Here is a 25,353-nt window from a genome sequence, read left to right as displayed (position 1 = left end):
CTCCTGGCATTGAGTAGCATAACCCTCATTTTTTTACTTGTGCTGTTTACGGTGGTGGGTTTGAATTTTGAGCTTTGCCTAAAAAAGGCACTATGGGGGCAGCAAGAGCCTTGGCCAGTATTCGAAAGCCAAGGGGTGACAGGTGCAAGCCATCTCTTGCGAAGCAATGCGGCTTGTCGAGTATGTTATCCCAGGCTGACAGACACTGGATCCCCTTTGAATGACACCAGAAGCTTGGCCAATTGTTGAAATTGATCATTTTTTCTTTATACTGAAGTATCATTCTTGGTGAGGGCAGGATTCTACTCAGGGTCATACCCGCCTGGGCTGCATGATCAGAGAGCTCTTCCATGTCTCTTTTCATGTAGTCCAGGGAGGTACGTCATTCACACCAACATGAACAATGACAGAGTCATATTTGTACTTGTTCTGGAGTGACCTGAGTGCTTGTGTTATGTGGCGGATTCTGGCTCCCGATAAGAGCTAACAGTAACCTTCTCCTTGTCCAGCCTAGTGAGTGGTGCGTCAGTGTGCCTGACTATTGAGTCACCTATTACTAGTGTGTTATTTCGCCTTAAGGGCTGTGATTGTGCGGCACATTGATTTTGTGTTTTATGCGTTGTCTGGTTTGTGATGGGAGGTGCAGGTTTTGTGGGTGTCTGCTTTGGAGCTTTCTGATGCTTTTGCAGGTTTTTATTTAGAGCCACTGTGTGTGATTTTGTGTACTTATGTGCATTTTTTGCCAGTGCTGGTTTAGTAGGTCTATGTGAGGCTGGAGGTGTGGTGCAAGTGTTAACCTTCTCCTCATGACTGTCTGTTCCAGTCTTGAGTGGAGAGACCTTAGCCTCCAGTTTGGCTGTATAATTGCATCTCTTGCATATGTTAGTGTTTTGCGGTAGGAGGAGAGGGCTGTCTGTGAATATGAGGCAGTTGTAACATTGCCTCAGGATACCCAGATTCACCATTTGGACTATGTGTTCAAGACATGGATGCCAAGACATTCACCTACAAGGCAAAGCTCAAGAGGTGAGCCTTGGCATCTATGTCAAGAACAAATAATAGCTGCTTAGCATCAGGGACCCAATCATAATTCTTTGTGGTGCATGGAGGTTTATCTGCTCCATGTACTATTCGTTACAGAAGAAAAGAGATAAAAAAGCACAGAGTGTTTTGATGGCTTTCAAAGCTGCAAACACTTAGTAAGCTCTGGCCAACAGATAGCAACACGTTTCAGGGAAAGGGAGACAGTCAGGGACAGATTATTATATTAACACAGACAGCAGGCAGAAATGAAGCTGTTTTAAATTCTGCCACTGTCATTTGCTAGCCTGCATGTCAGGTCTTAGTGCCTAGGGTGAGCCCTGATCATAACACAAATGGCTGGATGTAATGCTCAGGAATCACCAGACAATTTATTAAAACAAAATAAAAATAAGCACTTTGGTCTCTCACAAATCAATATGAAACTTCATCAGACAAGAACTCAGTCATACACTACACCTTATATAAGAACAAGTCACATGATTTTGGAAGTAATAATCTAATTAAATAATCAGCTGAATCTTAAAACCACATAAAAATACAACACAATAAATACAATTTAAAACATTAAATGTTCACAGCCACAAAAAGTAATTAAAAAAATCTAATAAAAATAAATACTCAAAAAACATAGGTTAATGGCATTAACTAACCTGAGCTAAGCAGACATCCAGTAGATGCTAGGTCATTTAAACCAGGCCACGCAACTGCATTAAAATGTAAAATCTAATGTAATTCACACCTCTCTAAGTGTAATGTCCAAGGCCTGCCCCTCACATTATGTTCTACTTTTTCAATAACAATGAATTTAAAACTGTGCCCTGGATAATCAACAATATGTTTATACAGCACATTTGTTGTTTTTTTTCTTTTGGATCTCATAACTGTGCTCATACATTTTATCCCTAAGTCTTGTTTCGGTTTTCCCAATTTACTATGCAAAGCACTCTTGACAAAGGACTCCATAAACAATACCAGTGGTGTGAGCTGGCTGGCCTAAATGGTGGCACTATGTCAAGAAAAAACAATTTTACTATGGTCTATCCTCTTTATAGCAAGGAAAATTGTTACTAAAAATTGGAAATCTCAATCTACTCCTGTCTTCAAAGTTGAGTTTATTCATCTTGTGAAATACATTTGCAAAAATGAGATTGCTTCTATAAAATTAAGGACTAATAACATATCATCATTTAATTGCATGGACAAAATTGTCTAATCTTTTAGAGAAATATTAAGTGTTTTCTTATGTACATCGCTGTTTTAATTGTTATGGGCATTGTATATAGTTTATTACTTTTTTATTGTTCCTATACTTTCAATTTATTGTGTTATAAAATGAATAAAAACATTTTGAAAAAAAGAAAAAAAATCTATTTTGAGGATTAAGTAACATTAGCTACATTGTAGCATTTCAAAAATGGTTAGGAAGTATGACAGGTTTTTGGAAGATTTGATAAAGGTGTTTTACAGCTTCAGATTATGACACTTCAATATGATTTATTCATATTGCAGTGTAAGTGTGTGCTGCACACAGTCCCTTTTTGTGAGAGGGAAGCCTCCGTAATAATTATTAGTACTTTTCACAGACAGCATTATTTGTGTTGAGAAAGAGTTAAGGCAGTTTCTACAATGCCTGAAGATATCATGTGCTAAGAGGCTGGAAACAGAAGGGAAATAAGCAGGCTGACTTTCCACGTCTGTCCAGTGATTTTGGGAACTTGGTTGAGAAATGCACAAAATAATCTATATGATCTAGTTTATGGAGAGATGTAATTAAGTGGGTTATTTTATGAAGGGAAACACTGATTAACACAAACTAACTATATGTAACTAACTGAAATAATTTAAGGAGGAAAAACGCTGCACTATTAGTAAGAAGTGAGATGTAAGGAAGAGTAGATTTATGGAACATTAAAAATACACAAAACAAAGTATATGCAACTATTTGAATTAGTTTAGTGAGGAATGTAACTGGATTATTTTATGTAGGGATACACTGACTAACAGAATAACGATATGCAACTAAATGAGATGGCTTAAGGAGGAAACATACTCTACACTACTAGTAAGAACTGAGTAATATGGGAAAGTAGATTTATGTAACAGGCGATGTTAGCCCCACTCCCTGCTAACTAAGGGCATTTGTTGGCTAAAAAGGCAAATGTGAGCATATCAGCAGCACAAGGGAGCTATTGCTGCGTGGAGGTCTAGACAACAGTCTAACAACACAGTCTGGCTCTTCATGCAGCTACAGACAGCTGTGGGCCTCTTTAAGATCTACTAGTAACAACTGACCAAACAATGTCTCAGAGTAGGTAGATACTTGAGTAATGATGTAGGTCAAGACACCTGCGTCCGTACAGTGCACACTGTAGAAAAAAGGTACAGTTATGTAAGTTGAACTTAGCACAATAGTAGATGTTCAAATTATCACTTTTGCAATAGCATTAGATATATGGGGTTATAGCCTGCTAAGGATATACCGGCCGGCCAGCTTCCAAAACTTCAAGGCACCTTCAATGCACCCAAACTCTCAAGCAGCTCAAGCTGAGCTGACTAAAAGACAAGTTTGGGTGCAAAGCCATTCAGAGATTTCCTGCCAGCAGAAAGAGGGAGGCTGAGCTCTGATAGGTCTATGCTAGGAATAATGAAACCTAAATGTCCACAACCTAGTATAAAAAAACATCAAAGGATAAGAGGGATAGGGGAAGGGAGTGGCTACTGCAGCAGTGATCATTTGACCATATACTGTTATGGTAAGTTCAACTTACACACCTGTACTATTTTCTTCATATTGATCACTGCTACAACAGCCATAGCTATATGGGTAGATTAGCACAGCTAACTACATTTAGGAGGTGGAACATGAAGATTCCAGGAGCCCCCTAGAGAATGGTCCTAGCAAAGCCTGATCTGGACCTACAGAAAGTGTCAAGCTTATAGAGTTTTGTAAAAACATATACAGAAGACCAAGTAGCAGATTACAGAAAACTTCCAGAATCGAACACTTTCCACAAAGCCATATATGAAGACAAGGTCCTGGAAGAGATTTGTTATGGTGAGTATAACAAAAGGTAATAGCTTCAGACAACTATTTAAAAATAGTCTGTTTTAACACAGGTTGTCCCTTCTTCTTACCTTCACAAGAAATAAACAACTGATACAAATATCTTAGAGATATAGTTTTGTAAAGACAGTAGCTGAGTTGCTTGTGGACACCCAACGTATGAAGTATCCTTTCTTCCTCATTTTTAGATTCAGTAAAGAAAGCAGGGAGATGGATAGTCTGGCTTAAAGTAAACTTGGATACTACTTTAGGTATAAAAGAATGTTAAGTTCTCAAACAAACCCTATCCCTATGGGAAATGAGAGAGGGTTGACTCACCATGAGAGCTTGCAAGTCAGATATCCTTCTTGCAGTGGCCACAGCAATCTGTAAAACTGTTTTCCATGATAAGAACCTCAAGTCAGCCAGATAAGCCAATTAAAATGGAGCAAGTTTTAGTTTCTCCAGCACAAAATTAAGATCCTAAGGAGGAGTCACCAGTTTACTTGGTGGCCTTTTATGCAAAAACCCTTTCAAGAACATTTTGACATGAGACTGCCTTGAAAGAGGAAGATCTAAGTCCCTCCCCCTTTCATATCTAACTCCTTAGTGCACACTGCAACTCTTATGATATTAACCCATTTCCATCTTATCTTTAAAATCTGTAACATCTAGTCCAAGACCACCAATTATTGGACAGTCGGGCTCCCTATTATGCTGTTGTAGATGCAGGTTGTCCAATGCGTCTTTGTTGAACTGAAAAGTGTGAAAAGGCAAAATAGAGAAGCGGCTTTTCAGCAAATTCTTTCCCTGGGAAAGAAATCATTTGGCCGCTTTCGCTACTTTGCCTTTTTGGCACTGTAGTGCGATCTTGGAGTTGGTATATTTAATAGGGGGTGTGGAGGGCACAGCATCCCACATTGGGGGTGTGGGGGGGGTGAAGCCTCCTCACATTATGTAATGTTTCATAGTTTTTTTTATTTTTTCTCAGAACAGCAATTTTTTCCCTTGGAAAAAAATCGCTGTTCTTAGGTTTCGGTGTTGTAAGCTTTCGCTTACATGGGGTCGATTATGAGTCGTTCGCTCTTCTGAGCATGCAATATCATAATATAGACTTGGACAGTCTACATTCTGCCTCTCAGTACTCATCTTGGGATTAGTGCTTCTGTTTTGCTCCTGGTGAGAGAAGGAGCATAGGGATATTAGTTTCTGGAGACTGCTGATCACCAGAAAGCCTGATAACTGCTTCATAGGTGCCAACTTGGAATCTGTGCTTATATTGTGCTCTTGTTGAGAGAAGAAGCAAAGTTCATTGATTCCTGACTGTATCTGATTGGACAGTGAATGTCTGTGTTGGACCTTCTTGACTGATCTGTTTACTATTCAAGCCATCTGCCAGGAAAAGGCTACAAAAAGCCTAAAGACCTTTGCATCATCTGGGACAAGACTGTTGATCACCAAAGAGCTTGTGGCTTGCTTCCCATCTTGGTAGTGGTGCTATTGTTTTGCTTATGGTGAGAGAAGAAGAAAAGGAACATTGTTTTCCAGCAGCGTTTTTTTCACTTACCTGGTGGGGGGGGGGTCACACCAGGGCTCTCATTTCTGGCTCCAAGCGCCTGGGCATCAGGGCGTGACCCGCTCTGGGAATAATGTCAGATAGGGAGTTGGACTGGGATGGTACACCTGTCAAAGAATAACACAGGCATCCTAAGGCGAGCTCAGGGAGGACAGAAACCTCCCGTGGAGCAGAAGGGCAAACGCTTGCTTGATCTTGATTTTCAGTATGAATAAACACTGTGAAAGTGGGGCCACACGATCCTTCTGGCTTTTTGGGTTTTAAGCAGAAGGTGTCAGAAATGTTACCACAGGGATAACTGGCTTGTGGCGGCCACACATACATAGCGACATCGCTTTTTGATCCTTCAATGTCGGCTCTTTGTATCATTGTAAAGCAGAATTCACCAAGCATTGGACTTTTCACCCAATCCAGCGTGAGCTGGGATTAAACCATCATGAGACAGGTTAGTTTTATCCTACTGATAATGTGTTGTTGTGATAGCAATCCTGCTCAGTACAAGAGGAACCCCAAGTTCAGACATTTGGTGTATGTGCTTGGCTGAGAAGCCATTGGTGTGGAGCTACCATCTGGGGGATTATGACTGATCACCTCTAAGTCAGAATCCCACCTAAACATAATGATACCACAGTGCCACAGATCTCCGATGGCCAGGGATAGCCAGCCGCAAGGTCAGTGAGGAGTGACGCTCATCACTGGGTCAGAGTGCGGACGGAAGGGGGCTGCCTCTCTCCAGTAGTGCACAACACATTCATGGGGAACCAGGTGCTGAATCATTCATAGTAGCCAGACAGAAGACATTCAGTTGAATTCCCTCTTTTTGTCATTCTTTGCAAGCTAATTCTTTATCTTCAGTAAGTACTGCTTGATTAGCTGCTGTCTAACCTAACTTTGGACTATCTCCCTAAATATGTTATCCATCAATCCTCAGGGTCTACTTACTAGTTTCCCCTCACATGTTTGGCAATTTACTGTATAAATGCAGAGACCTTCAGCTGATATTTTTTTCTGTAAAAGCACCCTTGAAATTACACCAATATCTAGTTGCACACAGGGTAACTAGTTGCAGTGACAAGCGCTGCCGCCACAGTTACAAACCAGATGCTCCGGAAATTACTTTATCTGCTCACTGCAACTGTCTAATTAATAAAAAAGGGCCTGTTGCCATGTATATGAACTTTCCCACTACCTGAGTTACCAGCTTGTTAGATATGGGCATCCTGAGGCAATGCAGAAGTTGCCTCATGTTTACTGACAACCAGATAATAGTTAAATCAACTGATATGGTATGCACGACACAATGTCACTGGAGGCAAAGCTCTCACATAAAATCACTCCTAATGTCAATCAGGAACCCATCACACACAGTTCAAATCAGACACATACACCCATATATGCTGAGGTATTTAAATGTAACCTTCCTAAACCCCAATAACCTCCTAGATGAAATACACATAATAAATACATTCGCATATCACACACACACACACACACACACAAACACACACACACACACACACACAAACACACACAGCCACATCTCATGGATCCTTTACTTCTAAGCCCATAAGGCAACCACCACAAAATCCAACATTCTGGCCATTGGAGACACCATTGTTAGACACAATGATGTCCTTCTCACCAGGCCAAGTAATGAGAAAGTCACAGTCAGTTCTTTATCAAGGGCCAGGATCCATCACATTACACAAGCATTTAGGTCACTGGATCACAAGTACAGGTATAACTCAGTCATAGTCTATATAGGTGTAAATGACTTGAGATGTACCTCCCTATATTATATGAAGATAGCTATCACGGAACTCTTGTAAAATGTATCCCAGGCTGGTATGAGCCTAGCACTGAGCAATATTTTACCTTCTCCAAGGATGATACCATAACACGAACAAAAAATGATTGCTTTTAATAATTGGTTTAGTTTCTGGTGTCATTCTAAGGGGGTGCAACATTTGTCAGCATGGAAGAAGATGGTCAACAGACCACGCTGCTTTGCCAGAGATGGTCTGCACCTCTCCCTTCTAGGCTTTCATATATTAGCTAACACATCATCCTCCCCATACTGCCATATGTAGCCAAGACAAAACTGAAAGTATTTCCTGCATACCAAATGTCAGTGATTGCTCAAAGATAGGGCAAAAGGTCTACTTGAGGAACTCTTCACAGATGTATCAAATAATGGAAGACCCCCTGATCGAGTTTCCATTCATGAGGACTTCCCTGGACCTGCTCAACTTGTCTGCCACACAGTTTTGCAATTGTTGAATGTAGGATGACTGTAGAGTGAGAGTGGGCTGTGAAGCTATATCCCAAGCTAACATGGCTAGCCTGCAAAGGGGTACGACCTGGTTCCCTCTTTGTTGTTGATGTTACACATGACTGTGGTATTGTTTTTAAAAACTCTGAAGGGGTCCCGGGGGGCCAAAGATGGTTCAGACAGTTGAGTGCCTTGATCAGGGCAAGCATCTCCTACATATTTATATGCTCACATCAGTCTTTGGTGTCCCACATCCCTACAATTTACCTCTCCGGAAACTGCTCCCCAAGACAAGTCTGAAACATCTGTCATGACTGACTGTTTTGGAACACGGAGGGAGCAAGAAGACATATATTTAAGGATATCTATTGTCTCCTTGATGAGTGAAATTCAGAACCCATTTGTTGGAAGCAATCTGTTGGCAAACAGAAAAATGGGGGTTAAAACTTTCTGGATGAAAAAGGGGCCAGGGTAAGAGTGGGTCACAAGGTCTCTTGGACAGTCATTCAGTATTTTGGACTGTAAGGATAGAGACTTCTTTTCAGAATCACCTTGCCATTCCTTCGTAAATGTCTGTTTACCTGAATTATGTTGAGACTGTTTATTCTGTTTTCTGCTAAAAATGGAAGAGGAGAAAGAAAATCATTTGGACAATTTGGAAAAGGAGGGCTGAAAATCCCAGAGATTCGATGGATCAGCTTGTTCCTTTCATCACACTTTCTGATCACCTCTGCAGCACAGGGTCTAAACACAAAATCTCTATCCAAGGGAGAATTTAAAATCTCATTTTTAATATTATCTGAAAGGTTGTGAGAATGCAGCCACGCAAACCTCCTCAAAACAGTACCTGTGGCCATAGCCCAGGAAGAAGTACCAACAGAGTCATAGTGACCTGAGCAAAAGAAGAACAAAGTTAATTAAATCAGATTTTTCCTGACTAGAAGAAATTACAGGTAAAACATTCCTCCTACTTTCAAGATTTGTCATAACAAACTGTAACACATGAACCTGACAATTCAAAATTCTGAAAACCAAAGCTGCAGTAGTATACATTTTTTTCTCCATACCTATCAATAATTTTCCCATCTTTATCAGAAAGTGTAGGACTACAATTAACTAAGTGCTTAGCAGCAGTGGAATCGATTAAAGCTATAGCTGCTGGATCAGATTTGGGAAAGTGTATAAAAATGCAAAAGACTGTGGAATTTTATACATACTATCTGCCTTTTTACGAGCAGCTGGCTGACTATGAGGAAAAAGTACAGTTTTGTACCTACCATAAATGTAGATGTTCGAGTGCTAATACAGCTGCAGTCATAACAGATGGGTTCTCCTGCCGTCAGGCGGGTCCTAATTCCAAAGTCTAGGTCCAGCGTCGGTTGTCATCGCTTCTTCCCCGGACAAAGCGACAGGGGTACAAAGGAACCAGCCGACGCCATTTTCTTCAGTTTTTCTTGCCCCAGATGTCAGGTGCCCCCAGAAGGAAGGCAATACATAAATTTGTGTAATAATGCAGTGCAATAAAATCAAAATACAGTAGTTGCAAGCAAATACATCATAAATGAATACCCCAATCAGGTTGTATGAGGATGTGTTAGCCTACAGGCCTGTCCCAAGAGGGGAAGGAGGGAGCTGGACTGCAGCTGTATTAGCACTCGAACATCTACATTTATGGTAGGTACAAAACTGTACTATGTTCATCGTGCATACAGCTGCAGTCATAACAGATGGGTAGAATCCCAAAGCTAAGAAAGGGGTGGTAGGCACTAGGTGGAACTAGGAGGAGCCAAAATGCCCTGCAAGACTGCAGTGGCTAAGCCTGCTCTAGATTTGGAGTATAATGGTAGGTTGTAGTGCTTGGAGAAGGTATGCACAGAACTCCAAGTGGCTGCTTCCAAAATATCCTTGGTAGGAACACCTCTGAGGAAGGCTGCAGAGGTGGCTGTGGCCCTGGTGGAATGAGTTCTAATGCCTGTAGGTACAATTTTGCCATGAAAGGAATAACAAAAGCGTATGCAGTGGGCTATCCATTTTGAGATTGTCTGTTTGGAAATTGGCTTTCCTTGAGCTCCTACCGCATAGGCCACAAAGAGCTGTTCTGATTTTCTGAAAGGCTTTGTTCTGTCCAAATAATAACGCAGTTGTCTGTGGATGTCCAAGGAATGTAGTAATCTCTCCCTTTGTTTTGAGGATTAGGATAAAAGTAGGTAAATGTATGGCCTGATTTAAAGCTACCTTGGATACCACTTTAGGCATAAAGGACGGGTTGGTCGTGAAGGAAACTCTGTCCTGATGGAAGATTATAAAGGCTGGACAGCCATGAGAGCCTGTAGTTCTGAAACTCTACGAGCTGAGGTGATAGCCAGAAGGAAAGCTGTTTTCCAGGACAAATATTGCAAATCTGATGAGGCAGCTGGCTCAAAGGGAGGCAAGGTCAGTTTTTCCAGAATGAAATTAAGATCCCAAGCAGGTATGGTTGTTTCCTTGGAGGTCTTAAATTCTTAGCCCCTCTGAGGAACTGTCTTAAGAGAGGGTGAGAGAATAAAGGTGGATCAGTGTTGTATTCTGCAGAAATGGCTGAGGCATGGATTTTGATGGAGGAGAAAGAAAGTCCACTGCTTAGCAGTTCAGCCAAATATTATAGTATTTGAGGTAAATTCAGTTTTCCAGGATCCTGGCCCTTTTTCTCATTCCAGACACAAAAACGTTTCCATTTTGCGGAGTAAGCTTTTCTAGTTGATGGCCTTCTGGCCTCCAAAATGACATACTGCACCTCCTTGGAGAGTAGGGCCTGCTGTGATAATAAGGAATCTTCCATGCGGCTAGATTGAGTGTTTATAGCTGGCTGTGAAGAGTTTTGAAGCTGTGCTGAGTCAGAAGAAGAGGAATTAGAGGCAGGGTCCATGGTGGGGAATGCGTCAGGCTCCTCAGGAGTGGGTACCAGTGTTGCCTTGGCCAGTCCGGAGCAATGAGGATCATCTTTGGTCTGTCTGCTCTGGTCTTCAACAGAACTTTGGGCAGCAGAGGAAGAGGTGGGAAGGCATAAACTGTCATTGATGTCCAACTGAAAGAGAAAGCGTCCACTCTCCAGGCCTTTGGATGGAAGATCCTTGAGCAGAATTTTGTCAATTGATGATTTTTGTGGGAGGCAAAGAGATCTATGTCTGGCCTTCCCCATTCTTGGATTATTTCTGTAAAAACTTTTGGATGCAATTTCCATTTGTGTGGATCTGTCATATTCCAGCTTAGGTTGTCTGCCAGAGTGTTTTCCTTGCCTGGCAAGTACTGTGCTTGTAGTTCCATTTGTAAGTCCATGGCCATGTTCCAAAGTGACATGGCCAGTCTGCATAGGGGGTAAGAATGTGTTCCTCCCTGCTTGTTTATGTACCACATAACTATGGTGTTGTCCGTTCTTATCAATAGTTGACCTGGTTGTAGAAGGTCCTTGAAAGCTATAATAGCATTTATTACTGCTAGCATTTCTTTTTGATTGATGTGAAGGTGCTTTTCTTTTGGGACCATTTGCCCTGAATGCACCGATCTGTCGTATGCCCCCAGGCGTAGTCTGAGGCGTCTGTTGTGATGACTTGATTTGCTTGAGGCTTGCTGAATGGAAGACCTGTGTTTGTTTGACATGCTTGAGCCCAACACAGAAATTCCTTTTGCAGACATGGAATTAGTGGTATTATTGTTTCCAAACTGTGGCTGTGTTGAGACCATATGTTTTTCAGGTACCATTTTAGTTTCCTCATATGCAGCTTTGCACATGGGATTAGTAAGATGCAAGATGCCATGAATCCCAGAGCCTGCAGGATTTTCCTTGCAGTCAGCAGTTGCCCCTGCTTCTCTGGCGTGAGGTAGGCCATCTGGGTGTTTGTGTCCAAATTGGCACCCAGGAAAATTATCTTCCGAGAGGGTATTAGTCTTGATTTCTTTTTGTTGACTGTGTATCCCACAGAGTTCAATAACATTATTACATAAGCCAGATGTTTCAGAAGAATGTGCTTGCTGTCCGCTTGGATCAGGCAGTCGTCCAAATAGGGGTATATTTGTATCCCTTGAAGTCTGCAGTAGGCAATTACTGATGCCAGGCATTTCGTGAATACTCTGGGCAGTAGATAAGCCAAAGGGCAATGCAGAGAATTGATAATGGGTTGAACCTGCAAGAAATCTGAGGTACCTTCTGCAATTTTGTCTGATTGGGACATGCAGGTATGCCTCCTTGAGGTCCAATGTTACCAGCCAAGACTCCTTGCCCAGCATGGGAAGAAGTTGCTGTAGAGTGAGCATCTTGAATTTTGGTACAGTAGAAATGTGTTTAGGATGGATAGATCCAAAATAGGTCTCCAATCTTTTCCCTTCCTTGGCACCAGAAATAGCCTGGAATAAAACCTTGACCTTGTTCGTGTAGGTACCTCTTGAATAGCTTTCATGTTTATCAGATCTGTAATTTGCCTTTGTGCCTCTGCCCTTTGATTGTGTGGCAGGTTTGGCATGCCTCTCATTTTTGGAAGGGTGTGAAAATGGAATTTGTAGCCTCTATTTATAATGTCCAGGATCCATTTGTCCTTTGTGACAATATGCCAATTTTTGAAAATAATGCCAGCTTTCCTCCTAAGGGGGCTGCCATTTGAGACCTGGTTGGCATGCAAAGGGGAAAGTCATTGGGTTTGCTTTCTGAAAGATTGCGAGTTGTCCTCACCACCTCTTTGTGTAGGAGCTTGCCATTGTCTGCATCTAAACGATCCTTGGGATTGTCCTCTGCCCCTCGGGCGCCTGTATCTGCCTCTTTGGGGTCTGTCTGTGGCAGGAAAGGACCAGTTTTTGGAAGGCCAATTTCTACTAAAACGTGGGGTTGAACCTGTAGAAATTCTTTCACAGTTTGCATTGATTTAGCCTTTTCCTCCATTTTCCTTTATACCTCCTCAGCATTAGCACCAAATAGTACATCCTTTTCAAGAGGGGCGTCTAGTAATTTAGCTTTGACATGATCAGGCAAGGCTTGTTCGTTGAGCCAGGCGTGCCTACGTATGACTGATCCTGTAACAGCAGCTCTACATGAGGCCTCTAGAGCATCAAAACCACATTGTAAGTTATGCTTACCCACTTGTTCTGCACTATGCATCAAATCCTGCAACTCCTTCAAGTCTGGTTGTTCAGGTTGTGACATTTTACTTTTCAATTTTGATAACAAAAACTGTTGGTATTTTAGCATATGAAACTGACAGTTTAAGGCCCTCATGGATAAGGTAGCTAAGGTATATACCTTTTTCCCCACCTTTCTAAGGATCTGGAATCTCTCTCGGAAGGCAATGGATTTTTAGCAATGGAGGCCTTAACTCCCTTGGGGCCCAGTGAGATGGTTTCTGGGTCAGCAGCATGGCTTTTGTATAGAAATTGGTGTGAGTCAGGGACCCTGTAGTACCTGTCAGGCTTAACTGGAGCTGGAGGTAGAGAATCCGGGTTAAGGCAGGCCTCCGAGTAAACATCATCTAGGATGTCCAAGACAGGCGGTATAGCCAGAGGCCTGTGCTGAGGAAGCAAGAGAAATTCCCTGAGCCTTTTCTTGGAATCTGAATAATCCTGGCCTTCCCAGTGGAAGTGTTCCCTTAAGGTATGCAAAGTTTCCCCAAATGAGTAATCCTCAGGGGGGATACAGAAGGGATGGACTCCTCCGCATCAGAGTCTTCAAAAGGGGAGTAAGAATGTTCCTGATCATCAGAGTGCTCTGAAATAATGGAGCCCTGATCAGAGGAGGGGGAATCTTCCTCCACTCTAGGCCTTTTGTCCGGATTGGGCTGAGAACCTCTGATAAGAGTAATTAAATCCTCAGCCATTTTAAGCATCTGTTTCTTAGGCATGGGGCCTGGAGATGGGACCTGTGTAGCTGGTCTCTTAGGGTGCATGGTTGCTTTTGACTTTGTGAAAGCCTTGATGGAGAAAGAAGAGGAAGGTCTGAAGACACCTTGAGTGGAGGTGGACCTGTCCACATTCTGAGTTTCAACGCCAAGAGTGGCTTCGGTATCTGTAGTCGGGGTGTGGGCCGAGGAGCCTGCGACCTCGGGTACAGGAGACACTGTCAAAGAAATGTCGTTGGTGGTCAGGGGCTGCGTAGGCACCTCGCTGAGAACCGGACCACGTGTAGTCGGCTTTGGCGTGGTGTCGGTAGAGGCCGCGGACCTCGTCTCTCGGTCCTTGTCTTTGCATTTTTTAGACAAAACTGGAGTCGCAGTATCTGACGACATAGTATAGTTAAATGCTTTCCCAAAATAATGCTGGGCGACGCTTAATAGTGCGTTTGTTAAATGTAGCACAAAAGTGACAGACCGAGACGTCGTGGTCTGGGCCTAAACAAGGTATACAGAGGGAATGGAAATCCTTATGCGGTATTTGCTTCCCACAAGAAATACAGTTATTAACTTTGTCTGACATCGGTCTGAGGCAAGAAATGTTTCCCCAACGGGGTACTTAGCTTTTAAGAAGACTTCGGTTTCCAAATTTTCGTAATCTCAGGAGCTGGCCGACCGGCACTTGCAAACTGCTTCTGCTTCGGGCACCGCACGGCAAGAAAGACTGAAGAAAATGGCGTCGGCTGGTTCCTTTATACCCCTGTTGCACTGACGTCAGGGAAGAAGCGACGACAACCGCCGACCTAGACTTTGGAATTCGGCCGACCGAGGACCCGCCTGACGGCAGGAGAACCCATCTGTTATGACTGCAGCTGTATGCACGATGAACATCTGCAGGCAGTAGCACACACATCCTCTAAAGCTGAAGGAACAGAAGGAATTGGTGCAGGTTTTAGAAAATCCTTATTTAACAACTCATAGTATTTTCTGATGGGCTGAAAACTTCATTCTTCTTCCACTGAAAACACTGACACATTCTAGCAAATGTCTCAGAGAAAAAGAAAACCTCCACATGGAGAATAAGAGACTAAACTCTCCTCTGCATGTGAATCAGAAATCTGAGAAAAAAACTGAAGCCATCCCTACACCTTCCTATTCGGATTCAGAATCTTGAATCTCTTAGGGAAAAGAGGAATCCCTCTTTCTTTTACCAGAAACCACTTTACAAGAAGTATCACTAGCCTGAATTAAACCTTCAGCCAGACCCAGTAAACTACTCTTGTCTAAAGAAAATTTAGGAGGCAGAAAAATGGGGCCAACCATGCTACTAATGGTAGCAGCTGCTTTCCCATGGATGGGCCTAGCATTCTGGCAGAACAGGGAAACCTGCTCTGTTCCTTCTCCCTGGACAAATAAGATTTGCTCTCTCCTGCCTACTGAGGGAACTCCAACAGTCACAGAGTACATGGCTACCCCCCTGGTCTTCATAGAATGTAGGGAGATACGTCTCAGGTCATTAACACCCATATGGACTATGACTGAGTCATACCAGTACTTGTGGTCCAATGACATGAGTGTTTGTGTAATGTAATGGATCCTGCCACCTGATAAACAACTGACCATGACCTTCTCCTTAGAGAGTGGCTGTACATGCCACACCAGAGGGATATGGGTTAGAAAACGAGTGGGCTGAGGTACAACAAATGACCACAGCAGAGTCACCCACCTCTGCCTCTGGCTGAGGCAAATTGCTAGTCTGCTGCGGTGGCAAAGGCTGTTTGCTAAACTTTTTTCTTTTTGTGGCTGGATGAAAGACATTGACTTATGCTAAATTCACCAAGTTGTAATGAAATATATACTGTATGTATGTTGTTTTTGAACAGCTAAATTCACTAAGTTGTACTGTAACATGTACTGTATGTCTGTTGTTTTGAACAAATTGTCCTCTTAATGATGGATCTAACTTGCTATTGATAATATTTTGACATTTTGAATTGTAAGGTGGAGGAGTGTCAATATTCACGAAGGATATTCACACCACCAGGCTAGTTGCTCAACACAATGCGTCTGAAATTCTCCGGGTGCAACTAACACTAGGTAAGACTGCAATCCAAATTGTAGCTTGCTACAGATCCCACACCATACCCCAAGATTCTCACTACACCTTTCTAAACATACTGGAAAATATTAAGATAGAACCAAACACCCTAATACTGGGTGATTTTAACTACCCTGCCATTAACTGGGAAAGCTACTCATGTACCAACACCTTTGCCCAACGGTTCTTGGAATTCATAAATTCCAATGCCCTGGATCAACTAATCCATAGTCCCACCAGGTGCTCCAATATCCTAGACCTCGTCATTACCAACATGGGAAATCGATGCTCCACACCTATGGTCACCCCCTCGTTAGTCACGTCTGACCATAAGCTAATCACCCTTACCATCCACATCCCACCCCCACCCCCCAGTAAGGAAACCTCCATAAAAAACTTCTTCAAAGCTAACTTCATGCTACTCAAGTCAGAAGTGACAAACTTCATCACACCCATGCAGACGGGAGCTGAAAGTTCAACTGCTGAATCCTACACTAAGGCACTGTATGAGCACATCCACTCATGCATAAATCGTGCCATCCCAAATAGAACCAAGATGCTCTCATCCAAAAAAAAGAAGCCAATCTGGTGGTCCCCTGCCATAAACAAACGTTACAACAAAAGGCAGAAACTGTTGCAGAAAAGAGGAAAATCCCAGGATGCAAAAAACTTCCTTACCAGCCTCAGTAAGAAACTGAGATCCCTCATAAAATCCTCCAAAGCTAGTTACGAAAATAAAATTGCCAAAGATTCCAAAGACAACAACAAGGCATTCTATAACTATGTCAAGAATCTAAATGGCAATGCCCAGATCTGCTCTGAGCTAAAACAGAATGGCATTAAATATACTGATCCCAAGGATTTTGCCAATATCCTGGCAGATCGATTCAGTGCCAACTTCACCCCCCTCTCACCCCCTAAATGGCCCATCTCAATACCGGAAGATTGCCAAATTCCAGTAATAACGGCCACACAGGTAAAAAATGTACTCTCCAAAGCTAAGAATACAGCATCCATGGGACCAGATGACATCCCGGGCTGTGTACTACATGAACTACAATATGAACTGGCACCTCACCTAAGTGTCATGTTTAATCATAGCCTCACCTCAGGTTTCGTGCCCACTGAGTGGCACACAGCTACAGTTATCCCACTCCACAAGGGGGGATCCACCTTGGATCCCGGAAATTACCGTCCCATCAGTCTGACAAGCCTTATCTGTAAGGCCATGGAGCGTATTATCATGGAACTTATAAACAAAGACATTGGCAACCTCCAAACACTGGACCCCACCCAGTTTGGGTTTGTGAAAGGCCGATCTTGTCTCCTGAACTTGATTGACTTCTTCGAATCAGTCTCCAGAGCCATGGACAAGGGTAAGGTGGTCCACACAGCCTATCTAGACCTTGCCAAGGCCTTTGACACCATCCCCCACTCTGGAATCATAGATAAACTTACTAAGCTGGGCATTAATCCCTACGTCACCCAATGGGTTGCTAACTGGCTTACTGATAGAACCCACACTGTAAAAGTAGCCGACTCCAAATCCAGCTCCAGACAAGTGACAAGTGGAGTACCTCAGGGTTCAGTCCTCGGACAGCTCTTGTTTGGCATCTACTTCTCTGAAGTACAGGCCAACACTAAGGGACTCTGGATAACAAAGTTTGCAGATGACTGCAAACTGGGAGCCATTATTGAATCCACAAATGATGTGGATACTCTACAAAAGGGACTTACAGAAACAGATGCTTGGTGCCAGAGCCATGGGCTCAAGCTCAATGCCAAGAAATGTATAGTTATCCCCTTTGGGAAAAAACATATATCCGTGAATTCCCATATAGGTGGCAGTACACTAAACACCGAAAGTTTGATAAGAGACTTAGGGACACAGGTGGACAGTGGTCTCACCTTCGATAACCACATCGCCACAACAGTCAGGAAATCCTTCTATGTGGCACACCTCATCACTAAGGGCTTTTCATCCAGAAAAAAGGAGGTCATTGTCCCACTGCACTCATTCCTCATTAGACCCATTATAGAATACAATGCCCCATTTGGTATGCACCTCTCAAGACATCTGCAACAAGTGGAAAGGCCACAGAAATACCTCACTAAAAGAATCACAGGCCTAAAGCAGATGCCCTACGCTGACCGCCTTAAAAAACTCCAGCTATACGCTGTCGCATATTGTCTACTCAGAGGCGATCTTTGCTTAACATACAAGGCCATGTCAAACCCAGAGCTGTCGGACATGCTACACTTAAAGAAATCCCAATCCCTCAGAGCCACACGCTCCAGGGATTTAAACCTTGTCATCACAATAAACAAAACATGCTGGAGGGATAGGTTCCTGACCCAGAGACTCCCCAGACTCTGGAATAGATTGCCCATACATGTCAAGCAGAGTGTCTCTCTGGTCCTCTTCAAAAGGAACCTTGCCGATTGGATGGGAGAAAGGAAATTCACCCCGGGATCACATCAGTCATCCTGCTAGACAGGGGTCCAGGGAAGTAAATAGTGTGGGAAGAAATAGCCAGGAAATTGTTATGGCTAGGCTTGTATAGGCCCTAGGGCTGATAGCCTTGTACCAACCTATGAACCTATGAATCTAATTTGTCTTGTTACTGTAACTGTGTCATGGGCCTTTCAAAGCCCAGTGGACTTCCCTGGTCATCAAACTGTAATAAATAAATAAATAATCTGGGACTGGTAGTTTGTGCCATGGTCAAGCCAAAATTGGTGTCTCTTTCCCATGGAAGACAAGCAGAAAATGTCAGTAAAACTACCAGGCCAACTGATGATACTTTTATTGACAGAAAAAAAAACAGAAGCACTTTCAAACACTATGTCAGCCCCACCAAGGAAATTGAAATCAAATTTCTTAACAGAAAATATGTTTTCAGTTAGTTAACTCTATTATTAAATTGACAGAAGAAAATGAGTGCCCAGTTTAAATGTATGTTACGTCTTGAGACAGTCCATTAAAACACAACATTCCTAGCTTTAAAATAACCTTATTGTGTTCGTTGCATTTTCTGTTGTTTTATTAAAAGTGAGATTTTTTAGCCTGGTGGTTCGAATGACTTCATCTACTAGCTTTAAAATAACTTTCCTGAAGATAAAAGTAATAAAACATCAATAAATTTAAGAAAATGGAATTTTTTCCCCAATGGGAACTTATCTACCCAGCAAAGGAAAGCACAAGCTGACCGTCAATCAACAAAACCCTCAGGAAGTGTACTCTTCAGCAACAGTAAAACTCTGAAGGGCTTTATCCCCAAACTTGTCTTTTAGTCTGCTCAGCTCAAAATGCTTGACAGGTCATGTGAAAGATGCCCTGTAGCTTTGGGAGCTCGCTGGCCATTATATCCTTGGCAGGATATAACCCCATATGGCTAAGGCTACTGCAGCAGTGATCAATATGGTGAACATCAGTAAAGTAATTCAAAGCAAGGTCACTAAAGTCAGACAGAAACAGTAGTGGCTATATTATTACACTCAATATTAAGCAAAATCAAGCAACAGTCACTAAGCCTAAGTGACCTTGGCTTCAGCAGTAGATTCATTCCCAGGCTTTACTGTTCTTTATCTGAAGTGCTTAGCTCTATGTGTAGCAACCAGTTGCAAATGTCAGGCTAGCCATGCTAAAATGCCTTATTTTTAACAAGAAAAAACACCAAGAAAATCTCAGCAGAACACACCAGCCAATAGCACCACTCTATATTTTCATTTCGGTAATAAGTAGAAGCCTAAAACTAGTCTGCTTTTCTCTTCTGTTCTCAGAGAAAAGAAAACAGTAAATTACTTCAAAGCAAGGTCATTACAGTCAGCTATAAACAGTGCAGGCAATATTAGATTACACAGTATTAAGCAAACTAAGCAAATGTCACTCATTCCATGTGGTCTTGGCTTCAGCAGCAGAGTCAAATCCAGTTTATACAGACCTCTGCCTGAAGCATTTAGCACAGTGCATTGTAACACTTAGTAAATGAGAGACTGACCACTCTGAAACACATTATTATCTATAGGGTTGGGGGTAAGGATTAGGATTAGTGACAGAGTTTTTATGGCTAGGATGGGAATTTTAGAATGAGGGTTAGGGATGGAGTTTTTCGGGTTAAGGAATGGGTTTTTGGATTAAGGTTAGTGCACTGGAAATGGTGTTGGTTGCTTATAGCATCCAATGGCATAGCGTTAGTGTAAATTTAGCTAGACAGAGCTATGTAATACTCATTAGCATTTTAGGAAGTAAGATATGCAAATGACTTATGCCCATACGCAAAACCGTAACCATAATGCCTTTTTCAAAGCACTGTCAGGTTAAGTGACTTGCTGAGAAAGACGTAGTAGGCAAACTTTAATGAAGGTCCAGTTCACTTACCTATTTAAAATCTACATACATACATATATAAATAAATAAATGCACACAAACAGACATTACAAAAGCAAGGACTGTCATGTCATGCCCCTTCCTGTCATACACTTGGTCACATACATATGACATCATTTAGACCATATTTTTGTGTTTCAGTTTATAAATCTGAAAAGGTGGCAACACTGGTTATTTACCTCTGTAAAGCATGACTATAAAGTTAAAATATTAATTAAGAATATAAAACTATCAAAAGCAGCTACTTTATCCTTTGAAAGTAATTAGACCGTATATTATATGCAGTCATGAAGGAGCAATCTACATTAAGAAGCCACAACTAATTCAACTAAAAAACATTCAGATGGTAGAATGCTAAAATACTTGTTACTGGCCCACAAAGTGTGGTCCTCTAGTGTGGTTTCTGATTTCAGTAGTTTCTGTGTGGAGTCTTTGTGTTTTCCTGCCTTATGCCCACTGTTTGCTCAGACAGATTCCAGTGATCCTAACTAGGATAAAGTAGGTATTGCAGTATGACTGACTGACTAAATGAATGAATGAATCAATATTAACTTATAATTGCTGTTGTGCAACTCATTAAAATCTCCAGAGCAAAAAAAAAATCACACTGTATAAAGGCTATTTCTCATATTTTCAAAGGTTAATCACCTTGGTTAAATCTGTCAATGAATAAAAGCTGCCATCATATTGAATAATAACAAAATATGGATATAAAAAAGATTGAAATATATGTAACACCTCGCAAATGCATTTCCATATTCTGACCACCACTATTCTGTTCATAATCAAGAAAAAACAAATATTTTAGTTTACCTGTTATCCCGCTCTGGAATCTCCTTGATTGCAATTCTGACCTGGGTGCTGGAGTTTCGTCCTGCATATACTACTCCATATGTCCCCTTTCCCAAGACGACCCTATCTCCACTCTCGTTAAGCTCATATGTGAACTAGATAAAAAGAAAAAGTCACAACTCATTCATGTGTCATCAAAAGTTACTTCTGCTCATAATATACCTGATGGAACTGTTTGCATTTTTTTCACCAATGGCATGGTAATACTGTAAACTTAGCCAGACAGAGCTGTATAAAGAACATAAAAAAGACAAAACCACCTGCTGAATTACACATTCAAAATGGACAATCATTTTACAGTGTACTGAACAAGTATACTCTACAGACAAGGCTTTTCTACAAACAATATGGAAAGTCAGTCTGCATGAGCAGGAAAATCCCCCTTCCTCCAAACACAAAAATACGAAATGCAGGCAAACAGTAAAGTTAAGGAGAGCGAATGCCAGGTCTGTTGCCAATGAAGAAAACAGGGAAAAGAGATTAAAGAACTGGAAGGGGATCTTTAAAAAAGAAGCGAAGAAATTAACATAGAAATAAATGGAAATTGTGGGAACAACACACGCTGAATACTTGTGTGCTCTCCTTTTTTTATTCTTTGTGAGCAAGTCGTGTTAGGAGGCTGGTGGAACTAGAAGTAGATATTTTTCAATGAGCAATAAGACAAATGGGTAACTACAAACTATGTAACACTGCACAACTCAGCAAACTGTTAATTCAGTGAGGGAGGGTTATGCAAGCCTTCATCTGCATCAGCCTCTCAGGTGTACATAAGTAGAAGAGGATGGAGGGGGGCAAATCTCCTATAATGGGTTTTAATGTCTCAAAGAATAGCATTTGAGCAGATGGAGATTAATTATCTGTTCTCTATTACAATGCCATTAATGAAAGTGAAACAACCAGTGAGGGTCGACTCTGTAAAAACTGGCATGAAGCACCATTTAGTAGATAAAGGAAGGTCTTTTCAAGAACTCCATATATTGAAAGAGACAGATTGAGCACGGTCGAGAAGTTTTCTGAGGGAACCACTTAAAAATACATAGAAGTACTGAACATTTGGAAAAAGCTAATTATTCTAAGTAGAGCACCTTGTATAAAAATAATAAAAAAATCTTCAAAATTCTACATTTCACTGCTGAGTTATTAGTATTCATATCATGGCTTACATAATAAACAAAATTATGACACTTTTCCTATTAAGGATATATAACCTCACCCATATTTTAACAACAGGCACTACATCTGTCTCACCTCTAGATCAGCTGAGGCACTATGGTCATTCATTTCTTCTCCATTCAGTCCACTTTCTTCAATAAAAGAGTGAATCAGCTCACAGAACCTAATGAAACAAAGGGGAGAGCAAATTCAATAACAGAAACTCATAATACATTTCACTAGAAAGGCAATGTAATTAGGTTATATTCAAAATGATATCTGGCAGTTGGCAAGCTGTAGTTCCTATGGTACAGGATTTGAGTCTCTCAGCCCTCACTTGTCTGCTGCATAACCTTGACAAGTCACTTAGGCAGGCACTACTCCTGGATCTACAGGAAGCCATCCCCTGCACTGCAACTAATCACCCGCTGGCTGATGACTGCAGGTTTGATAGGTCTCAGGCTACAAATCACACTGTCACTAGCTCTCTAAATGTTCAGACTTATATGTCTCTTGCTTCCACATTTTCGCATTCAACCTGCATTAATTATCTCTGTAGAGGATGTTTTTCTTTTTTTTTAAAGACAGCACATTAAGAAAGCAGCAGGTCCAGATAGGGTTTCACCCTCCTGTTTTAAAAGCTGTGCTGTGCAACCGGCTCCTGTGTTTACTTGGATTTTTAATAAATCATTAGAGCTGTGTGAAGTTCCCTTATGCTTCAAACAAGCCACAATCATTCCAGTCTCTAAAAAAATCCAGTATAACAGGACTGAATGAATACAGTCTGTTGCTTTGACATCGGTGGTCATGAAGACTTTTGGGAGGCTTGTGTTAGCTCACTTGAAGGATATAACAGATCCACTGTTGGACCCCATTCAGTTTGCTGATTGGGACTAGCGAACTGGTTGGTGGATGATGCAGTTAATATGGGTCTGCACTTTATCTTGCAACATCTTGACAACTCAGGGACATATGCAAGGATTCTGTTTGTGGACTTCAGCTCTGCATTTAATACAATAATTCTGGAACTTCTTCACTTGAAACTCTTCCAACTTTCTGTTCCTGCCTCCAACTGTTAATCGATCACCAATTTTCTAACAAATATGAAATAGCAGGTAAAACTGGGGAAATTTACATATAGCTATCTCACAATCAATATGGATGCCCCCCAGGGATGTGTGCTCTCCCCACTGCTATTCTCCCTCTACACCAATGACTGCACCTCTAAGGACCCCTCTGTCAAACTTATTAAAAACATGGACGATACAACCATTATTGGGCTCAACGGGAATGGTGATAAGTCTGAATACAGATGTGAGGTTGAGCAGATGGCCCTTTGGCTTAGTTAGAATGATCTGGAGCTGAAGTCAGAATAATCTGGAGCGCATCACTCTTAAAACTGTGGAGATGACAGTGGACTTTAGCAGTGGTACTACAGCATTATCCCCCCTCTTTATATTTAATACTGATGTGTCAGTTGTGGAAACATTCAAGTGTTTGGGATCTATACTCTCCTGGGATTTGAAGTGGGAGACCAATGTAGGGTATATCACAAAAAAGGCACACCAGCGAATGTACTTTCTGTGACAGCTGAGAAGTTAAACCTCTCACAGGAGCTGTTGATTCAGTTCTACACAGCAGTCATTGAGTTTGTCCTCAGCTCATCCATAACAATGTGGTTTGGATGTGTGTCTAAACATGACAAAAACAGATTAAATTGATTAGTCAGGTCTGCTGAAAATATCATTGGTGTTACTTTGCCCTCCTTACAGGACCTGTACTATTCCATCGTCATGAAAGGCAATGGTAAAATCATCACCGACTTGTCACATCCAGGCCACCATCTTTTTGAACTATTACCATCAGCCAGGCATTATAGATGAATGCGTACCAAAACAGATATAAGACCAGTTTTTTTTTCCACGGGTCCTTAAGTTTGTAAATGGTTAATTCGGCTTAGTAGTCCAGGTACTCTTTTTTCCCCAAGCCTTCGAGGGCTCTACAATATCATTTATGTATTGTTAACACTTGTTTTTTCAGAGTTATTTCACTATTTCTTGTACTGAGTTTCACTTTGTACCTTGTATGTATATGTATATTTACATTTTTTCTTGTTTTTAATAGTTGTATACATGTCGTTTATGTAATTCATACTTGGAGAGTCAGTGAAACCGGAGTAAAATTCCTTGTATATGCAAATACTTGGCCAATAAATGTGATTCTGATTATTGGTAGGAGAGAAGCCAGCACAATAACATGTAAAAGTGGGAATGCACTGGAGTACAGTACATGTATAAGCCCAGCCTACCATATGAAGTACTTATAAATATTTACATTATAAGACAAATCAGAACTGACTTGGAGATCACTAGTCATGCTAGTCCATATTAATGGAGTGTCCAGAAGTCTGCTTGTTGTTTTCTTGTTAGTAGACAAGTGAAATCATGACATTTCAGCTGTATCTTGCAAGTAAAGAAAATGTTTTGTTCTCTGCTTCCTATCTTTCAGCTTGGATTAGCAGAGTTGTTAGCACAGACATTCTGTCTGCTACAAAATTATGACTGCGGTCATGCTCCTTGATGTATCAGAATTCATAAAGAACATTTATAAACATACTCAAGGAAGGATGTCTTCAGTGTAATTGCAAAATCATCCTGTGTCAGCCTAACTTGTAACTGCAGTTAGGAAAAAAAGAGATAGATGCATGTTGCATTTCACATAAACGTAATACTCTTTTCATCATATTCTAACAAATGCTGCTTATCCTGACCTTGCTAATATAGACAACACTATTCCACATAAAAGAACAGCATTATCTGTCAAACCATACATAATTCAGAACATAAACAATGGTAAGGAACAGGACTAAACAAGTCAGGGTGGTGGTTACCTGTCTCAACTGATGGGTGTTACTAGTGGAACCACACATGGCCCTCTACAGGGCCATTTCCTTTTAGACTATTATTTGTGGGTAAAAAAGTGTGAAATGGGGTATCTAAAATTAAATGCTGCTACTGCAAATTGAGTAAAATAATGAACTTGAAAAAGATAATAAAGTTTTCCAAAACTGTGTGTAA

At 41.4% G+C, this 25,353-nt stretch overlaps 1 protein-coding gene across 1 annotated transcript in view; it reads right to left on the bottom strand.

Annotated features, from left to right (window-relative positions):
* MAP3K6 (mitogen-activated protein kinase kinase kinase 6) overlaps nt 1-25,353 on the bottom strand; it is a 1,891,200-nt gene that overhangs the window by 894,174 nt on the left and 971,673 nt on the right. Inside the window, exons 14-15 of the mRNA XM_044084347.1 lie at nt 22,373-22,460; nt 21,086-21,219 (exon numbers count right to left, since the gene is read on the bottom strand). Coding sequence (XP_043940282.1) covers nt 21,086-21,219; nt 22,373-22,460 — 222 coding nt within the window. The remainder of the gene's footprint in view (nt 1-21,085; nt 21,220-22,372; nt 22,461-25,353) is intronic.

Source organism: Protopterus annectens, chromosome 1.part1, assembly GCF_019279795.1.
Source record: "Protopterus annectens isolate FY-2018-M chromosome 1.part1, PAN1.0, whole genome shotgun sequence".
Classification (NCBI taxonomy): domain Eukaryota; kingdom Metazoa; phylum Chordata; order Ceratodontiformes; family Protopteridae; genus Protopterus; species Protopterus annectens.
Note: the sequence above shows the minus strand (reverse complement) of the source record. Positions and strands in the feature narration are given on the sequence as shown.